At 33.2% G+C, this 20603-nt stretch overlaps 2 protein-coding genes across 2 annotated transcripts in view; both read right to left on the bottom strand.

Annotated features, from left to right (window-relative positions):
• Positions 1-922, bottom strand: part of LOC123015242 (WD repeat-containing protein 47) — a 30060-nt gene extending 29138 nt beyond the window's left edge. Inside the window, exon 1 of the mRNA XM_044414867.1 lies at positions 769-922. The gene's annotated coding sequence lies outside the window, so the exon portion shown is untranslated. The remainder of the gene's footprint in view (positions 1-768) is intronic.
• A 1142-nt stretch (positions 923-2064) lies between these two features.
• The window catches only part of LOC123014591 (discoidin domain-containing receptor 2-like), a 37032-nt gene continuing 18493 nt past the window's right edge, over positions 2065-20603 (bottom strand). The window contains exons 3-10 of the mRNA XM_044413784.1: positions 17187-17320; positions 17019-17124; positions 12449-12680; positions 5031-6258; positions 3685-3833; positions 3502-3624; positions 3340-3449; positions 2065-3290 (exon numbers count right to left, since the gene is read on the bottom strand). Coding sequence (XP_044269719.1) covers positions 2561-3290; positions 3340-3449; positions 3502-3624; positions 3685-3833; positions 5031-6258; positions 12449-12680; positions 17019-17124; positions 17187-17262 — 2754 coding nt within the window. The 5' untranslated portion in view covers positions 17263-17320 and the 3' untranslated portion in view covers positions 2065-2560. The remainder of the gene's footprint in view (positions 3291-3339; positions 3450-3501; positions 3625-3684; positions 3834-5030; positions 6259-12448; positions 12681-17018; positions 17125-17186; positions 17321-20603) is intronic.

The following is a 20603-nucleotide window of genomic DNA, read 5'->3' as shown; positions in this document are numbered from 1 at the left end:
AATGCAATAAAATATGTCACCGATATTTAGAAAAAGCAGTAAAAGTTGTTTGGGAGTAAAAGTCACTGCGAAAGAGAAATTCAGTTATCATTTTGGTCCATTTAAAAACACTGCAAATTAAATTACATTAGCAGGTGTGCTTTAATGAGACTACTCTCCAAATCTAGCACATTTCCTCGAAAAACCAATCATTAAATTCTTAGGCAAATTATGGAAATACATATGTTGTTTAAAGATATAAAATTTAAATTACCATTTGATTGTATTTGCTTTCTTATTTGTTCTACATCTGTTTGCAACTATGCATTACATTCGGGTTAATGAATTTTTTTTTGGTATGGACCTCAGAGGCGTTTCGACTGACCTAACCTCGGCCGAATATACCGCATACCAGCAGTCGATTTTGCCGGAAAAGATAACGAAACAATTATAATTGCGATCTAGCATTACCGATCTTTATTTTTATCATGCAACAGTTCTATTTTTAAGAAGTGTTCCGTAAATAAAGTAAATACAAGTCGGTAATATTCATAAATAACAGAGGTGTTGGAACACGTCCTGTTTGGAAATGAACAAATGTCACTTGCTCAAAAGTGACTAACACGGTTTTTGTATATTTAATTACACATTTCAATCTTTAAAAGGCGATTAATGTTGAGTACAACAAATTATAAACAAATTTGGAAGCGTTAAAGGGTCATGACACTCGGTTCAGGATTTATCGATTCGTTATACAATACACACAAAATTAATATTAACTAAACTTACCAAGATTCCAAATAATCAGTATTTAATGTGCAATTTTATAACATTTATCACAATAATAACATTCAATGTAAACACACTGGCACCATAACTGTGGTTCATTTTTGACGGAAGACAACCGGAGAGGTTGACATTTTATTGATAATGCTGCCAACCTGCAAACGTTTGCCAATTACAGCAAAATAAATCTTAGCTGTCCAAACATATTTATTTTAACAAAAAGTAAATTGCCAATTGGATCAAACTCTAAAATGTTTTTTTAAGATGTTACAGAAAATACCAAAAAAGCTTTTTGAAAGGGTTATTTATTGTGTAAGTGTTGGCAGCAGTACATGAAATCGATGGCAGCCTAACCCGCGCGAAATATTTTCAAATGGTGTTAAAATACAAATTCAATCAATTCTTACATTTTTTTAATAATATAGGTAGGTGCAAAAATGTCCATTATTTTAAGTAATTTTATTTTGCTTTAAAATAAAATAATTACAATAAAACCTTTATTTTTTATAAAATATGATTTATAGTTTCAATTATAGACTAAATTTTATACAGATGTGTATTGTTGGTTGCAGTTTGAAATTTTGATTTTTTAAATAAAATAAAATACAGATAATTCTTTCATAATTGTTACAAGCATTTTTGTTTCTGAGTTGCATTAAAATGTATTGAGTCTTAAATGGAAAAAAATATGTTAAAATCTTCTCAAGATTTATTTTTAAATTATCAATAAAACAAAATACGAGGGTAAAGTAATACCTAATTACAATTTATTAAATTGATATGTTATTATTACTTGACATAATTATTAATTGCAAAAATTTAAATGCACATTAACAAAATCACAAATGGTTTATTGCAAAAGTTATTTAAAAATTTGTGCCACTTATATTATGTTGGAATGTTTCAATACTTTAGTGAATATGTCATTAACAAACATAGAATATCTAATAGTTGAAAGTTTTACATGTACAATAAAGCAAAATAAGTTACAGCTAAAATAAATACAATTTGCTATATTGTAAGTGAAGCTTATTGGCACATTAAACAATAATCAAATCCATAATAAACTAAAGCCTGACTGTTAAAAGTTATTACTGTAGGTAGGTACATCTCCGAGCATACATTTTATCAGCACGTATAAAAACAATACAAAACTGAAAYAACGTTACAATATTTTTGGTAACTAGAAAAGTTTTATTTCTATATTATAGACATCACTTGTAAGCACAGGAGCGCATATTGTTAAAATACTATCTAATGTAGAAGATATATAGTTTAGAATGCTTTTTTTTTCGTTAATTTTCCTTCATAAGCTCCTTTGTGACATCATTAAGTCGTTGAAAATATTTTACTTAGGCGCCTCAATTGACTAGTAAATATAATTATATAACACTGATATTATTACTTTTACAATATTATCTATACATTGTCTTGAATTATTGTGCCTTGTGAAGAGTTTATATAACAAATGGGTAAAGCATGGGTAGGTACACATTGTTTGTATTAACAGACGTTAAAAAATAGATTCACTTATAAATTATGTCCTAATTTGTATAGATTTTACATTTCTCCAATATAAATAAATACTGTGAATCGATTCTTGCATTTCACATGCGATTTATGTAGAGAATCTGTTAATAAAAACACTTGTCAAAGTATAATACATAAGCCTAACTGAATTTATACAAAACAAAGTATAAACATAATTATTTATTTAAAATAAAAATAGATATTATCACCCTGTGTTCTATGTACATAAATGTTGATCCCTCTATATCTAACCAGTCTTCCTAAACTATGCAGGAGCGTATCCTAAAGTTTTCCTTTGCAAGAATATGTGAATCTCTCTAAAAGTCGGCCGTTCAACATCTTTCCGTCTCCAGCACTCAAGCATTAAATCATAAATATCTTTGTTAGCTGTGGGTCGAGGTAGATACATATACTGTCCATCATCACAGTGCATGTGTGCTAAATTCTCCATAACTTCAGGATCTGGTAAAGAGTCATAAGGCGGTCTTCGACACAGCGTCAGAATTTCCCACAAGGTGACAGCAAACGCCCACACGTCACTCTTGGTGGTATACTTGGCTTGGTAAACCGACTCCCAAGCCATCCACCGGATGGGCAGCGGTGTATTCCCGTCGACTTTGTAATAATCATTGATATAAAGTTCGTTGTAAGTACCAAAATCGCAAATCTTGATCTGATATCCTTTGCCTATCAAGCAGTTTCTCGTCGCTAAATCTCGATGTACGAAGTTGAGGGACTCCAAATAACGCATGCCCGAGGCTATTTGAGCACCCATGTATAAAAGGCAACTAAAAGAAAGTGACTTAACACCGTATGGCAAACTGGTATTGTTGTCCGCAGCAACATGTGTTTTTAAGAACTGACACAGATCACCGTGATCTAAATACTCCATCACCACACAAATCGGTTCCTCTTGGCTACATATACCCAAAACACGGGCAATGTTCGGGTCCTCCAGAGCCGCCAGAATTCGCACATCGCGGTAGAAATCCTTCCTGAAAGCATTCATCAATCATGGCTGACATGCACAACTCGAAAACGTACTTTTCTTTCTCAGAGGCATTTTCGCCCAAGAATTTTATTGCCACCAATCTCGTCCCCAAAGACATTGATGAAGAGTATTCGGTGATTCCATCCGCCTCAGCGATGTATACCTAAATTTTCGCAAATTTTACAACCCCAAATACGAATTATAAGAAAAAATACCGTTCCAAATGCTCCTTCAGAAAGTTTCGATAACATCCGCAATCGATGCCTTGGAAACTCTACAAGTTGTGTGTCTTCTAAGCGTTTTTTTAGTGCGATTAGAGCTTCTTGTTGCGTTGGAGACTATTATCAGGAAATCAAGTTAATACAAATAATAAACTACACAAACGGTGTTGGTCTTACCCTTTTACCTTCACTGTGGCTGTTTCTCGAATTCATTTTCTGACTTTTCAAAGACACACTACTCATTCTACTTCTATTTATTGGCAATGTATTGTCCGAACCAAGAAGCGGAAGAGTCCCAGGCTCAGGTACTGCGTAATCATAAGCATCTGAAAGTGTGCTTTTATCATTTTCTTTTGAATATGTTTCGTAATTAAACTCTTAACAAAAAATAAATTAGTTCATGGCATTAAACATACTAATTATACGATACAATGTGAGTTTCAATTAATTATTGAACAGTAAAAGTAAAAAAAAATCAATTAAAATTGTAGTTATTAGAATATGTGCACAATCATGTTTTAAAGCACTTAGACCACATCTTTTAACACTTTGAATTTTAGTAATTGTTAGTGAGTATTTGAAAAATCATAAAACTTGGGGTAAGGATAAAAAAGCTCTCTTGCATTTTATGCTCTTATACTCGTTCTCTTTCTTATGCTTTGTTCTCTTATTTGCTCTTATGAGTTAATGCGCATTCTCTCTCTCTCTTTTATTTGTTCTCTTTCTCTTATTATACTTATTAGAACAATGCACATGTGTTAAAGCTCGCGCTCTTATGCGCCCGCCATCTTTTGACATTTATTTGAATTTGGATTAGAGAATAATTGCTAACTTTACCGAGGTTCAAACCCCAAACCTATCTGCCGGAAAACGGGTCATTATGCCACTACATCACCACGCCGTCGACAATTTCTCTGCTCTAATCCAATACATACATACAACAAATTTTTCAAAAATTTATTTCTGGCATATCCAGTACAACGTTTTAACATTTTTCTGGGTCTTTTGCACTCCTATAAGTGCATTTGAAGTAACTTTGAAGTTTTGAATTTTTTCGATTCTTGTCAAAATTGTGGTCAATTTTCGGTACTTTTAATTTTCTATCTTAAAAAAAATACTGCCCTATGCACTTAACAACAAATGACCAACTAGGCGTATTAATTTCAATGTGAAATATTCAAGTTTTTTCATGACTGTAGAAAAATATGATTTTTGAAACTCGATCCAAGAGCGTTTATTCCAAAACTTCCAATCACGTATTAAATTTCTAGTTTACAAATTTACTGAATTACTGAATTCAACCACTTTTGTATAATACTTTTATTCATTTTATTTATTTTATAATACTGTATTCTAAAAAATAAAAATGCTTTTAAAAATTAGTTTTCCCTTATATGCTCTCTCATTAGTCATTAATCCCATTAAATATAAAGTAAATATGTACAGGTTAGTCAAACAATGTTGCAGTAAATGACAAATCAATACGCCTTGTGCAAATCACAAGATTTTTATCTTTATCTTACCTATTTGCTGGATAGGGCATTTTTTAATACTGTTGGGCATAGTATCCTGCATTTCCATAACCACCGAGCTATAGCTATAATAGGGCGCATATTTTAAAGCTTGATATGGTTCTTGATATTCGTTGCTCTCCGACATATGTCCAGGATGTGGCAAAGGCAAAGTTGACCGCAAGCTCGACTTCAAAGTACCATGACTTCTGCGGTAATCCTCAATTTCTGTAACCCCGTATGCCTCAATCGAGCTCCCCTTCTCGCTCATCCCCAATACCGACTCCGGCTGAAGATGCGGCAAAGTGTCGCCCGGAAAACCAATGTTGGAGGAATTCGGGCTTCGGAAGAATTTTCGATTCCGGAAGCGGTGGATGATCAAGTAAATCACTCCACCTAACAACAGGATAATAAATGCTAACCCAATCACGATGATTGTCAAATAAGCCGGCTCGTTTATCTTATTCGGGACCGGTATTTCTATCTTGTGCTCGTGGTGTCTATCACCACTGTGGCCCCTAACCGAGGGCACAGTCGTCGGCTCCGACTCCACGGTGAAGTTCCCGTGCGCGACCACGGAATCGAAAGTTATCTCGCTCACAAGCAGCCACTTGGCGGCAAAATGGAGCTGAATTTTGACGAAACGTCCCACTCGGTGGTGGAGTTTGATGGTCACATTGCGGGCGTTTTCGAAGATGCGGTCTTCCATGTACTCGTAAGTGATGGGTTCGCCCTTGAAGCGCTTGCCTCCTACACTAAACATAACTTTGGCATGTGAAAAAATTTGAACATCTTTTGTGAATTGGTTATTGCCGTAGATGTGAACAGCGGAAAATTCGCGAACACGGTCAAACTCGAATTTGATTTCGATCGGTTTGTTTTGTCGAGTGTCGTTTTTCCAGCCGACCCACGTTTGTGCTTCGTCGTAAAAATCCGTTTTGAAGTCATCGTGGCCGAAAATTCCGTCGATTAGTTGGCCCAAACCATGTTTTAGCTCGTCTCCGTCCCAATGGCCGTCATACCCAAAATCGTAAAACTCCCAATTTGACCCTCTTTTGTCCCCTTGGGGCATAGAGTAGCTGACGATTCCATCTGTATACCGACAGCCATACAGTTCTACTCTCATACAAACAGTTCTTTTGTGGTAGCTGTAGGGGTAGAAGCGGATTTTGCTCACCCATATGGGAGGCACTAAAGTGTTCTTCGATTCGAGATATGTATTGATGTTGCCAGGCAAGACCTGAAAAAGAACCAAATCATTAAGCGTGACCACAAATACCCCAATTTCAGTCTTTTTCAGCAATATAAATGAAAATTATCGAGAGTAATATACACTCGGCCATTGGAAAACTAGCGCAAATTTTCCACACAGCACTTTCAGAGCATTTATGGCTTGCTGGCGACATAGCTATTGTTATCAACCCTCACTCCCTTGTCGTTATTATATCTACCTTCAACACGAAAACTCTAATTTCCATGAGTCACGCAAATCATTGTCGATTTGGCGCCCTTTTCTCTTGCTTACTAAATTTTCGTTAGAAAAGAAAAACTCCTCAATACATTTACTTGATAAATATACGCGTCAATATTGTAACATGATCATTCTTATCACATTCGAAATGTCGCTTTTGTTGATTGTTCTCTGTATGTGGCGGCGGTTTCTATGTTGGGCTTTTTAAGTTTCCACATGTTCTTGTTATATTATATTACAGTAGAGACGTGATACGACTTGCCAACGTATTTTCTTGCTATTGAAGTTAATTATTATGCAAATAGAAATTTTCGTTACCTTTACTAAACCATCTTTTCTACGCCAACAAAAACACACCCAATTAGAAATAGCTTTTTAGGACACGTAAATATTCCTAAATTTATCAGTTGTTGATAGTTATAAGTTCCACGATCAGAAGAAATGTTTAATAGTATTACTTTAATTATATACTCTTGCAGGTTGTAAATCAGCAGCAAAATCATAGCTTACAGCTTTCTGAACACGTCGACGGGAATTTTGATGAGCATTTATACCACAATTTACACACATATTGAAATTATTTGTTAACCAAAATAACCTGTTGCGTATAAGTTTTCTCATTTGTGGACAGTTATTATTGGTTTAATTAACAAAATGTGTCCCGAAGATTTAATTAGTATTAATTATTATTACTTCTATAGCTGTCTACCTATTATCTGATGGCGCATTTACGTGCAATTTTATTTAATTACAGAAATATTTAATTATTCTTATTAAATACAGTGAATAAATTATTTACTTTGTCATCCTCATGTATACCTACATAAAGCATGTTATGTTAAGATGTAAAAATTGATTCACATATTTGAAAATGACTTTAGTGTTCATATATCAATCAAAACGTTTTTATTCCAAAAACATTAACAATAATTTAGTAGTACTAATTTAGTAGTAAAATATCATTATCATTTCCAGTGAGTAGTCCGGTCAACAAACACTCAAAAAAGGCTTATAGAAAACATAATTGGGTTTGGACTAGTTAGAAAAAAAAAACGCACTGAAAGTCTTCGGTTCTCCGAGATGAGCAGGGCGAAGAGAGACACTAAAAAGAGACCGTTTTATGGTTTCTCGCTTATATCTCGAAAACGGTGTGTGGTACGAAAAAATAATTATATATAAAGTTAAAGCCAATAAAATTTCCTACAAAACATCCTTTTTAGTTTTTTTGTATTTTAAATAGTTTTTGTGATATCCGCTCACAAATATCGCAAACACTCTTTAACACTTATCTTGTCTCCCTTTGCATCATGGTGCCTAAATCCCAAATTTACGGCAAAAGTGACTGTGTACATTGCAAATTGTACTGTAGGCGCATGAGTAAACAAGGTAATCAACTAATCACTAACATCCCTGTTTCTATTTTAAAGTTTAAGGTTTTACATCCCAATCAGTGGCGTAACTACCCACCCGCCAAAGCCCGCGGCCGCAGGGGGGYCCTTGGGATAAAGTGCCCTTTCCAAAATAATAGTAATAATAGCAATAGTTTAAAAAATTTTAAAGGGTGTACATAAATTATTATAAGCCAATGCAATAAAAAACAAAAAACTGCAGAATTTTTCTTCTTTACTGTATTTAACTCTGCCTGTCACCGTCACATCAGCGGAGATATCCTTTTCTAAATTAAAATTAATAAAAATTATTTACGGAACTCTATGAACCAAAAAAGGCTTACAAATTTGTCCATTTTGTCAATAGAATACGATGTCGCTTAAAAACTAAACATGGCCAATGTTATCCAAAATTTTGCAAATTTAAAAGCAAAGAAAAAACAAATTACCTAAGTAAACGTGAGCTGAAATTTTGTTACTCTGCTATTATTGCTTATAATTTTTTTTATTGTTATTTGTTTTGTTAAATTGTTCTACTATTGTTTCTTTGAGAATTATTGTTCGTTAGCGAAATAAAATATATATACACTAAAATATGTATACACTGTGTCAATTTTAAAACTTGCAATCGGCAATTTCTCTCAACTGAAAAAGTTATTAATAATCACTCAAAACCGTTTTGGTGGTTCCTAGGGAGAACTAAAATGACATGATAAGTGACACACTTCCACCCACCCTTGAATATAAAAAAAAATAAAATTTAACGTCTTCGTTTTTGAATAATTCGAAAAATGGCTTTACTAAATAGGCTGTTGTATGACATTTTTGAAAAGTGCTTGTTATGGGCTTTCCAACGATGTATCGCAAGTAGGGTCGTGCCATTTAAAATTTTCAATTTAAGGTGGCTGTGGCTTGAAGGGTGGGTGGAGGAGCGTCACTTACCATGCCATTTTGGTTTCCCCTAAAAACCACCACAGTTGAGTGATTCTCAATAATTTTTTTAGTTCTAGAGATTTTGCCGATTGCAAGTTTTAAAATTGACACCCTGTATGTATAATCTACAAGGATTGCATTTTTTAGTTTCTTCTTATACTTTATACTACTCTCTTCTCCGAAACCAGAGAAGAGAGAGGCCCAACAGACGTCTTTCGCGGGGGGAACCAAATTTTCTAGTTACGCCACTGATCCCAATTAAATATCTAGAACAGATCGTAAGGTGCAAATTCCCCGTCACAATATTCGCACAAAGCGCATAAACGGCACACACATCATAGCATTTTCATAAAAATAAAAAGTGGAATTACCTTTAATGAATGATTGTAAATCCCAATTAACCAATTTCGGTACTTTTTTCAATTAATCTAAAGTCGAAAGTGATTGGTTTCTTCATGGTTACTCACATTATAATAATGGCCGACCTCAAACGGACCAATCACATCTTTGTATTAAATTTTTGAATGAATCCAAAAATGTAAAGTGATTGTTTTTTTTTTATTATAATGGCCGACTTTAAAATGCCCAATCACAATGCTTACAACTTTTACAATAAGTAATCCTTACGTTCATTCATTAACATAATTTTTAGAGTGCGATATTTTCTAGAGAATATCTCGAAAAATTTGAAATATAAAAAAACCTGAAAAGACCAACTTGTGGAAGATTTTATAAGCTTTAATTTTGTACAACCAATTTGTTCGTAAAAATTCTATTCTGGGCTACAACTTGTTAGTTGACTGGACCATAAGATGGTAAGTTTGGAGTAACTGAATATAAAAGTTACTATAAAATCGTGGACTTTGGTGATGGTGTTTACTTGTTTTCCCGAGGGCGCATTAGTATGCTTATTTTCGGAATAATTGTTTACGACAATTTTTATTTGTAGTTATCTCAAAGTTTGTTTCTCATCGTATTACAGAACCTGCAGTGCCGCTAATTGGACGAGCAGGACGTGCTTGGTTTTATTCCGGTGTTCAAAACGTGTGCTTCCTAAAGACCACATTGCACATAAAAAATAACGACGTTCTCGGTATTACAATAATTATGTTTTAGTGGATTTCCGTGGGGCCAGTGAACTTTTTACCTTGCTATTTGTGAAAAGTTTTATATCTAACAGCATCTGTTTTTTAAATTTATAGCCTTTTTCAAAGTATCTCACATTTCGGAATAGTTAAAATTTAATGGCGAATCTTTCGAATTCACAGAACGCGAACAAATTAAGCAACTTAATCAGCAAAGTCATCAACAAACAGTTACCTAATCTATTTACGACGCTGTTGGCGTTTGGCACCAGAAAAATGCCTTTAAGTTAATTGGACCTGACAGAGGAAACAAACATAAATTTAATGATGAACTCTGTTGATCGAAAGTGATTGTTGGAGCGCGTTAGTGAGTGTTTATATGATGGTATCCAGCAAGAATCCAATTTACAAGATATTTAACACACTTAATTAAAATAAAAATCGACGAGAAAAATAAAATTGAAATCTTGTTTGAAATAAAAGAAAGATGTGATAGATATACGGAACGAAGTTCCATATTTTAAGGGAGTAATAATTTCGAATTTGAATAGGGCCATAAATGTCGACGTAATACTGGCGTCAATCGCAGTATAATAGCGTTCCTGTTTTGGTAATCGTGAAAAATGCAGTAAAAATAAGTAGAGTAGTAATGAATCATTGATTGTAACAAACAGAAGCCGTAAAATGTGGTCGTAATGTTGGATTTCAATACTCCAGCTGTTCATTAAAATCAATTTAATTGAAAAACCCTAGACAGCCCAAATAACTAATATACGCCTTTAATCACGAGTGGCATAGAATATTTTTTCCAATACCTAATATTAGTGTTTTTTTATTAATATAGAATAAAAAATACGACACCAGCAAAACCAAAGCCATCAGTAATGCTCGTTAACGATTTTTGATTTACATAATTTTTGATATAAAAGACAGTTTAAAAATAGGTTTTAAAAGAATATTATTTATTTTACGTTATACTGAACTGAATAAAAAAATGGAAACTACCATTGTAGTCAATAAAATTATCTTACAACAAGCATTAAAAAATAATGTTATTTTCTTGTAAACAGATAAAACTGATCAAAACAGCAAAAGATGAATTCTAAATCCATAATCATTTCGTTCTCGTGGGATAGTTGAGGTTTGATTCATATTTTGTGGAAACTAAAGCGTCTAGAACATATTTTTGTAACGAAATATTCCGAAAATTTTCAATGTTGTGTCATCCAGTAAACAAGTTGTAAACAGATAAAACTGATCAAAACAGCAAAAGATGAATTCTATAAATCCATAATTATTTCGTTCTCGTGGGATAGTTGAGGTTTGATTCATATTTTGTGGAAACTAAAGCGTCTAAAACATATTTTTTAACGAAATATTCCGAAAATTTTCAATGTTGTGTCATCCAGTAAACAAGTTATTGATATGTTATGTATTATATGATTTGTTATGAGATAGATCTACATACCTACATCTAAAGAAATTCTGTTGCGTTTAATAAATTTTGATGTATGAGGGAACAAACAATGTAAAAACCCGTAATGTAAATTGGCTTATTTAATAATCCACGTCACCATTAATATCAGTTAGAGCTGTTATAATGTTAATTTATCGTGCTCTTATTACGGCAAATATTTTGCTACATGTTAAACGTTGCTTGGATGCTTAATCAAACTAGGCGCCGCACAGGAAGAACACAATTGAAGATAAATGTCTACAATTCATGCCCGTTTTCTATTTCCTAATTATCTTATTAGAAGACATCACAAATCGTCGACATATTTAGCAACATCGAAGTAAATTGCACACAAATTCTAAGAAAGTAACAAGAACTCCGTTTTTGCATTATTACCGCATTAAAGTGCCTGTTTGCATAATAACGTTGAATTGATGTACATTTCAAGTGTAATAAAATGTAATTAAGAAAAAAATCCATTTGTGTGTTGTATATCAAAATAATGAACAATGTGGTAGTTTTTACTATTCCATACAATTTCGTAGCAATTTCTGTGCTTTTAACAATAGGGGAACACGGCACCAAGGTGTGGTAAGTAAGCTTTTAATGCAATAAAAATCAATATGCAGGCTGATCGCGTGACGAACCTAATAATAAGCGGACTAGAAAGCACTGAAAACGGTTCACGTTTTCAGCATTCTTTGTTTACACCGTTCAAAACTGAAACACAAAATTATAAAATTAATCTCGCTCGATCAATTTGCAGAATAAAATTCGAAATTGGCTGAATAAATAAGCAACTTAAAGAGCAGTATCCGGTCGTGGAAAAGCTTTTAACTTATTTTCGGTCCAACTTCTGGCTGCAATTACTAATAATAACATGACGTCTTGTGGATGGGCATGTGGCATACTAAAATAAATACTTCACATATGATTGCAGTTTTGATAATTGCTCAAGTTTCCTCATAAATTTCGAAAACATTTGACACTTAAAAGCGCTTACTACTTTTGGCACGTGCATTAAAGTCACTTTTATGAATTCAGCTTTAATTAGAGACATCCGTTTCGAATAACGGCCGTTTGAAAAGGTTTCTTACCTCCTCGCCTTTGCTGTTATGATAACGTATCCATTTCGAGAGCTTGGGTCGCCAATATTCCAACATGTAAGCTTCCGCGTATTCAATTCCGACCCCGTTACCAAAGCGGCCCTGGGTTCCGGTTGCTGTTATCATATGAACAGTTTTCAAATCTATTTGGATCCATTCTTCGGGCTCTGTTGTTGCCTGCTTCAATGGACACCAAGCGCCTCCATTTCGGTCTGTTCGCACCCTATAAATAAAATACAAACGTCGTAAAATTGAGATTAAGAGTCAAAACAAGTCGCTTTATCAAAAAGTAAAATGAAGCAAGTCGGAAGTCGATAGAATTGTTTCAATCGCATTATCACCTCGCCCCTAAATCATGAAAAGTTCGCAATCTGTAATTGAAGAAATATGTGTTTGACTCCAAGTTAACTCAAGGTAATCCTCGACTTTATCTATTAAAGTTCGTTCGTGCGATTATTCTCTTCTTGAAGAGTAATATAAAAAACCAATTGATCACTTAATACTTGTTCGAACATTCCTACTTTTCAACAAAAAGAGGAAAGTGTGCACCATAAAAGCTCTGAAGTTTCCTCGGCGTTGTACTCTAAGAATGGTCTCTGGGGCACTTCTATCCATTATTCATTGATTTCTTCTGCACAAGTCCTGAATAGGTGGACGAGAAAGTATTTTAGGCTAAATATTTGCCTATTTAGATTGCCCAAACCCGATAATCCTCAAACGTCCTATAAATCGAAAATGCGACGCAAGGAGATTTATACGAGGATCGATTAATGAACCAGAAAATAAAGGTAATGATGAATCACCTACTGCCTATAAGACGTATTAATAAAATCTCGGAATCAATAATTCATCGCGTCAATATGAAAAGGGTGAATGGAGTATATAATGTATACATGTCGTTACAAGCAGTTTCACGATAATGGCTTTCAGGTATTTACCCTCCCAGTTTTGGGAAAAAAGACCGATGAGTGACGAATAATTAATGGTAATCGTTCGTGTCTACCTGACTGTAATATCCTAAATAAAATCCACAACATAATTTTATTTGGTTTGGCACAATCTATAGTTTACCGGATAAAAAACTAAATTTTATTACAATCTACGTCAAGCTTTTGCTACAGTTTTTGTTTTATAAAAACGAAAATTATATTTGTTAAAAATATTCTGGTAAGATAAATAAATAAAATCACATTGAAACACAATAAAGAGGTTTTTTTCTGTTAGACATAAAATAATCCTGTGCAAATGATACGATTCAAACTTTTTTGTATACGCTCCCGAAGACAGTCCCGAAAATGAGTCTTTTCCGGACTCAATAAAATAGTACGCAAAACGGTTATTTTAGGTACTCAGTCCCCAAAAACAGTTTTTGCGGACTAAAAAATAAAATTGGTTACTATGGTAACGAAATTTTTTTTATTAGTGAGAGGTGTGAATTCATGTTTTAAGAGCCTTAACAAAAAAATCTTGTGTGCACCACCTACGCAAGAGGTTTTAGGTGATTCCTCTCATTGAAGACTCGGCTTCTACGTCGCATCGTCATTAATTACGATTCGTCCCCTAAAACCATATTTTGCGTACGTGATACATAAATAGCTATTTATTTCATATTCAAAGTATTTTTTAATACATTTTGGTAGCAAATAATACCTAGTTTTTAAATTTTGAACCAACATAACATAACAAAACTCCTTCAGAAGTTCGTTCAGAATTTACTCGAGAATCGCTCAACAGAGAGCGTTGAGATCTAAATTGGTGCTAAATTGGTTTAGCTACATCGTACTCCGAAAAGAACAGACATAACTCAAAAAATGCAGTAGTTGAAAAATATGTAAGAACGAAAAAAGAAAACTATAAAACTATTATAAGCTTGTAAGTATAATACTTTTTTCAGTCTGTTACAGGTAAATAAATAAAAAAATTATACTTAAATAAAAACAAACGCATTTGGAAAATGAGGTAGTTAGTTTCATAGTTATTTTTATAAGCTGTAATATTGGTTTGTAACAAACAATAAAAAGGAGACTTCAAATGTGACTGACATTACACAAAAATTTAAATTAAGTATACTTGAAAAAGTCTTGTATACCACTAAACCACAACTAAACTAACTAACTAACAACTAAAAATTAACAGAAAAAATGCATCTTCACAGCCATTACATAATATAAATTTATTTTAAAAAATATGTTTGAATAATAAAGTAGGTAAATAAAATAATTTTTAAGAAATCTGTTACCGTTCGCTACAAAATGAGGTTTTTATCTTTATTAAAGCGGTTATTTAATTTTTAAGTAATAAAAGTAATGACCATTTTCCTTATGAGGCGAAGCTTTTATGTCGCAAGATATCAATTTGTAAAATAGCGACTCTAAAATAACTTAGTGCGGTTTCTTCGAACTCATTCCGCTAGTTATTTTGAAATGATAATTCACTGAATGTTAGCTTTCGACATAGGTATAAATGTCTAGTTTACTTCTTGCATATGTAGTACATGCTGGCCATATTCGGACATAGAGATAGTATTGAATAACAACCCGAACAATGCAACCATATATTCAATAGTCCGGGCCTTCAATACCGCCTATCAACTCCAAATTACGTCCAACAAGTCCGAGAAAATTGAATAATAGTGAAAAACTTTTCTTTCGAAAACACAATTGCACTTGATTAAATTGTGACCATGTTTGAAATATTTTAAGAGTTGTCTAATTATAGTATTCAGTGTATGACTTTGTAGCTGATTCTTATTGTAAAGGCGTTCCATTCGCACCGAAAGATGTTTTATATTCGTTCTGGTGTCGTTAAACAAAGTTAAACTTTCAAGTAGTTTCATTCGATAAGTGAAAAAGTTTCCGAAGTAACCTACTCGAAAGCTTGCTAGCTGATACTTTAAAAAATGAAATTAAGCTCTCCAGAGAAAATCAATAAAATGTAACGGTGAATTTCATTTTGAAACTCTTCACTTTTGATGGAAAACTCTTTATTTCCAGACCTAACCAGTAAATATTTTAATTATGGGTGAACGTGTATTTTAGCAAACTAATAACTACGAGTACAACTCCATTTTAGTATTAAGGAAAACGAGCGAATATACATGACAAATTGAATTAGCCACTGCCAAACATTTGAAACTATTTCAAGTCTTAACGTAAAGGTTTAATGATTGATTATTACATTAATGGATATTGAAATTCTTGGAATAGTCAGAAATGGGGAACAATTGAGGTAATAACTACATTGCCTTATTAAAGCTGGCAGTAAAACCACATAAATTATGTCCTAGAATGTACGCACAAAGGAAGTAGTTCGACAATTAAAATGCTAAAGCATTACGAGTATAACACCTGAAACAAGGAAAATTGTTTCCAAGGGGTTAAGTTGTGTTAAGTAACAATTCGATTACAAATTTGTATTATGTGCTAAACAGATATAAACACATTCTTCTCACTAATTTGGTCATCTTATAACGACACGTCTTGTTTTCCATGTTAGGTCAATAAATTTTTGCTTTAATTGAGGCTTTCACATTGTCAGCCTAAGAAAAAATTAACAACACGATCTGGGTTTTATTTAAACAAACTGCTACAACATTATTGAAAATTGATTTATCGTTACAAGAAAGAAATGTTTTGTCTTCATATATGAAGTTTTTTGGGCTATCCGCAAAAGCTCACATTTAAATCGTTTGGAACCCTACAAATAAAAAAAACTCTTTACACCAATAAGATTTCTTTCATTCTCCCTTATTTTGATAAAAATGTTTTGATGCATTTTATTTTTCTGCTAGACTAGATATGAAGACCTGTGACCTGTTAAATGTTCAACAAGCAGCTTTCTGACTTTATATTTCGACATTTTCGAAGTTTTTTAATAAACCAATAATACACAAAAGCCGACTTATCTCTTGTAAACTTTAACACGCAGTGCGAATCATTGTTCCGCCGTCACAGGTCCCGATTGAAATCCGAAAGGTTAAAGGTTGTGATTTTCTCGTTTCACCGTTTTCTCCCTTTTTAAAAAAAGTATTCATATTTTTTATTGACGTATAGCTAAAAGGCTTTTTACGTACTTCTTAGATATGCCATTTGAACGGCAAATACTTGTGCATTAATTCAGTTGAAAAGTAATTTTGGTCGAGAATACTGAAATGAAATTGAAATAAAATATTATTCTCCATGTTTTGTCGTGCAACGTCGACGTTGTAGTCAATTAGTGGTATAATTCGCAAAGCTCGCCAAACTAGACAGAACACCTAGGCTAGTAGGGTTATTGATCCGGGCCGCACGGCAAGGGTTTTAAATTCTCATAAACCTGACAGAATTCGCCGAGGAGAAGATTGAGTGGAGCAACAGACCTAGAGGGTGCTTTCAAATTTTCATATTCCGTCTGTTTGCGTCTAACGCCTTCCGCCATCTGTCAATGTCAGAAACGGAGCGTGCTCTTTAGGTCGCTTGGCCAATTCTATGAATTTCTTTCGGGACCATTCAATTTAGGAACATGAAGGATTGCGAGGCGCATTCACGGTTAGCTTATTCGATTAGCATAAATATCAACTCACCGGCCGTGATGAGGACCCACATTACCGCTATCGAACGAAGAGCTTGCGGTTATGTCCTCGTCTTTGATTGCCCCATTTTCCATTCCCAGAGGAGCTATACATTGTGCTGTAGGGAAAAATAATCGCAATGAGTGAGCAATGTTCTAAAGAGCAATATCTGATACCTACATAGATCTACAGCCTCGTTAAGACTTGCATGAAGTAGAAGAAGAATCGTGAGGAGCTGCTTATGAAACGTCTTCATACTTGTCTACTTGACGAGGACGACCCTCGTAAGTAAATCGTTTCTCAAGGCATCTTACCTGAAAGAAAAAGAAAACAATCGTGAGTCAGATAATTAAAGCCCGAGTTTTATTTTAGACCGAAATTGGAACCGACGAAACGTAAAAATTTTGCATTGATTATGCTCTTTCATTCGAATATATCCAATCTTCTTGTGTTTGATGGTGGGTTCGAGGTTGGGAAAGCTGCCGCTAATCACCAATAATCCGCCGACTTATTCTTAGAGACTTAATTCGGCTGCTTCTCTGCCTCATTAATATTAACCAGTACCTCAGAAAGCTGAGGGAACATGTCAATAGTGTAAGGCAATACCTTCAATAGGATTAGGGAAATACGAAATAACATTTCCCGTGGTTAAGTCAATTGTTCCACAAAGATGCTTCGTTTAACAAAGCCTTTTCTATTTGCCTAAGAACAAAGTGAATGCAAATTATGACGCTTGGTTTTTATTTTCACATCTTTGCGAATTGAAATTCGATTAAGCGAGATCATCAAAGTCAAAGTACCAAGTAATAAATAAAAATCGATGAAATCTTGTTAGACCTCTCGCAATTCTTTATACTTTTAGATTTTCAAACATTTAACTAAATTTTTTGATGAAATCAATTAAAAACCAAAAATGTGTTGAGTGGATAGTCTATATCGAAGTCTATATTATAAGCCACGCAGAGGGAACAATCCTGAGAACTTTGTAAGCTGTCACAAAATCCTACGGCCACCAAAGATTCAAACGCAAGTGTTGAAACAATAATTTATCAACAAGTTCAACATTCTAATATTGTAATCAGCTATTAATAAATAATAAGTAGATTAATTATAATACAAACTAGATAAAAATGTTACTCCTTATTGCCTCAATAGACACTTGAGTGGGATCACTGTATAATTATGCCGGTTCTAGTACAACTATCAAAACATAAATCTGTTTAAGGTGTGCACGACTACCCTTAAGGCTTTATCTTACATAACGAGTCCTTTTTAATTTGCACTATAAGTTTCTGAAATGATTTTCTAAAATTAATGATGTGAAGCAGTTTAAAACACTTTTTTTGAAATATCATTCAACCTCTCACACTGTTTTACTTTATTTCTTTTCTCTCCACCGCTACATTCAACCGCTCTGCTATCACTGCGAAAGCTTGCTCTTTAGATCTCTTATATTTAAATTATTTATACTTCCAAATAAGGTGACGCGGTAATACAGTAGGTAATTTTTTACCATGTTACCGCATCTAATCGATCAAAATTATATTATCCAGTTTGGTAACATGTAATTATGGAATTGTTTGTAGATTAACAAAGTGCTTTTGGATATAATAACTTAACAGTTAACTTATTATTTTACGATTTAGAGCGGATCTATAGATCTGTCTAATCGATATTGTTAGAAGGTGCGTTCTCATTAAACCTTCAGATTTGGAATTTATTCTTCAATAACAAGTCTTTATTGCTAGTACGCGTAACTAACCTACTCCATAATAATGATTACAATCAAATTTACAACGTACATAATCGATAATCTAAAATCTGGTTTTAAAATTGGTGCGAATAATGAATTAGCAATTTTATTCCACTGAAAATGTGAAATATTCCATAACGTGGCGAAACAATAGCGCTTTCACAAGCTGAAAGCATGGGCATGGATGTCCTATTAAAAAATAAAGCGTTTTTAAAAGGGTACTAAGGGTAGGGAAGCGATGTGTAAAACTGCAAATAGATGCATGATGCAAATGTCAAGTTATTACACCGGAGGATTTTTTGCCAGACAGTATTGTACCGGGAAATCAATATTTAGACACAATTTATGTATTTTATCCGTGTCCGTACAAATCTTATATTACAATTTGAGTTATTGTCACTTATTTATCACACCGTCGCTGGTAATAAATATTCAAGTCCCTAGCTGATTACAAATATTTATTATTTACATATCACAATTATAAAAATAAAATATGTTTAAATTGTTTCCATTTAAAAGGTACAAGTAGAGTTGCTTCACGCAAAGAAAATCATTTTTTCGCAATTTTGTTAAAACTTCGTTAATTATTAATAATGTACATTTATATTTCCAATTTTTTTCGATAAAATTGGTTTAGTTCTAGTTCAAATTTTTTAATTCAATTTTTTGATTTGATTTAATTCTGTGGCAATTAATTTTTAATGCATCATCCACCATTTCTGCAAAACAGAGTATCCCATAAAATGAGACCAATTGTCCAACCTTTTATGTATTTAATGTAGATATACATAATTTTAAAAACTAAAAAATAGTTATTTATTCTACGAGTTTGAGTGTAAATCGGACGCATTATTTCACCGAGTGGATTTTTAAAACACGAGTGTAATCAGTGGTTGCTCATCCACGAGATGAAATAAAGCGTCCGATTTACACTCAAACGAGTTGAATACAACATTTTATTCTTCGAATTAGATTCAACAAGGCTTAGATTCAACTTGCTTTAAATCTGTTAAAAATAATCGGACGTTTCGTATTGAGAAGTGCTAAAGAGTTGTCAAAACTCCCTTACATGGGAGAAAAACCGTAAACTTTGACAGTGTCGAAAAATAATAATTAGGTTTTGGTTAAAAATTACAGATTGTTAAAGCTGGAAAACAAATTATTGCTGTATGTATACTTTTCTTGAACAAAAAAAAATTCGTTCGATTCTTTCTTCAATCCTTCCTTCTTTCACAACAGCAGGTTGCTTCTGTGATTCTGACTACGATAATACAAAAAAAAATAGTCCAAATTTCATTACCTAAATTTTACCTAAGTTTTTAATGAAGTGACACAATTAAATTATTATTTACCAATACTAGATTTCCTCTTTTTAAACACTTAGGTACATTGTTTGATAGCAATGAAAAATTAATGCTCTATGAGATTTTGCATAAATTAGTTTAAGTATTGTTGGCTAACTAACAACTTACTTTATTATGTTGTTAAATAAAAGAATAACAAATTTTAGACGTCTCTTTAAATTTTCCGCGTAACATTAGTAAAACTGCCTCGTATTTAGAAGCTAAGTAAAAGCTATCAAATGATCCGAATGGTCAGTTAGTTCTAACAAACTTGTGCCCTTGTTACAGTAGTTTCAGATGCAATCCGCAAAGCCGTCATTGCCGATGTTAGTGTCATTGAGTAAATTTAGTGGTTTAGCTTCAATTTAACACAAGCTGGATCTACTAGATTTCGGTCACTAAATCAATGTCAATTGGTTAATTTTAAATCGTGATCATCGCAATTAATAAATATCAAACGGAGAAAGGTAAAAAGAAAGTGTCGAAAGAAAAAAGAGAACG

This window comes from Tribolium madens, unplaced genomic scaffold (assembly GCF_015345945.1).
Source record: "Tribolium madens isolate multiple individuals breed KSU strain unplaced genomic scaffold, Tmad_KSU_1.1 Scaffold_97;HRSCAF=244;Tcas5.2_LG3a, whole genome shotgun sequence".
In the NCBI taxonomy this organism is placed as follows: domain Eukaryota; kingdom Metazoa; phylum Arthropoda; class Insecta; order Coleoptera; family Tenebrionidae; genus Tribolium; species Tribolium madens.
This window is presented reverse-complemented; position numbering and strand designations above follow the sequence as displayed.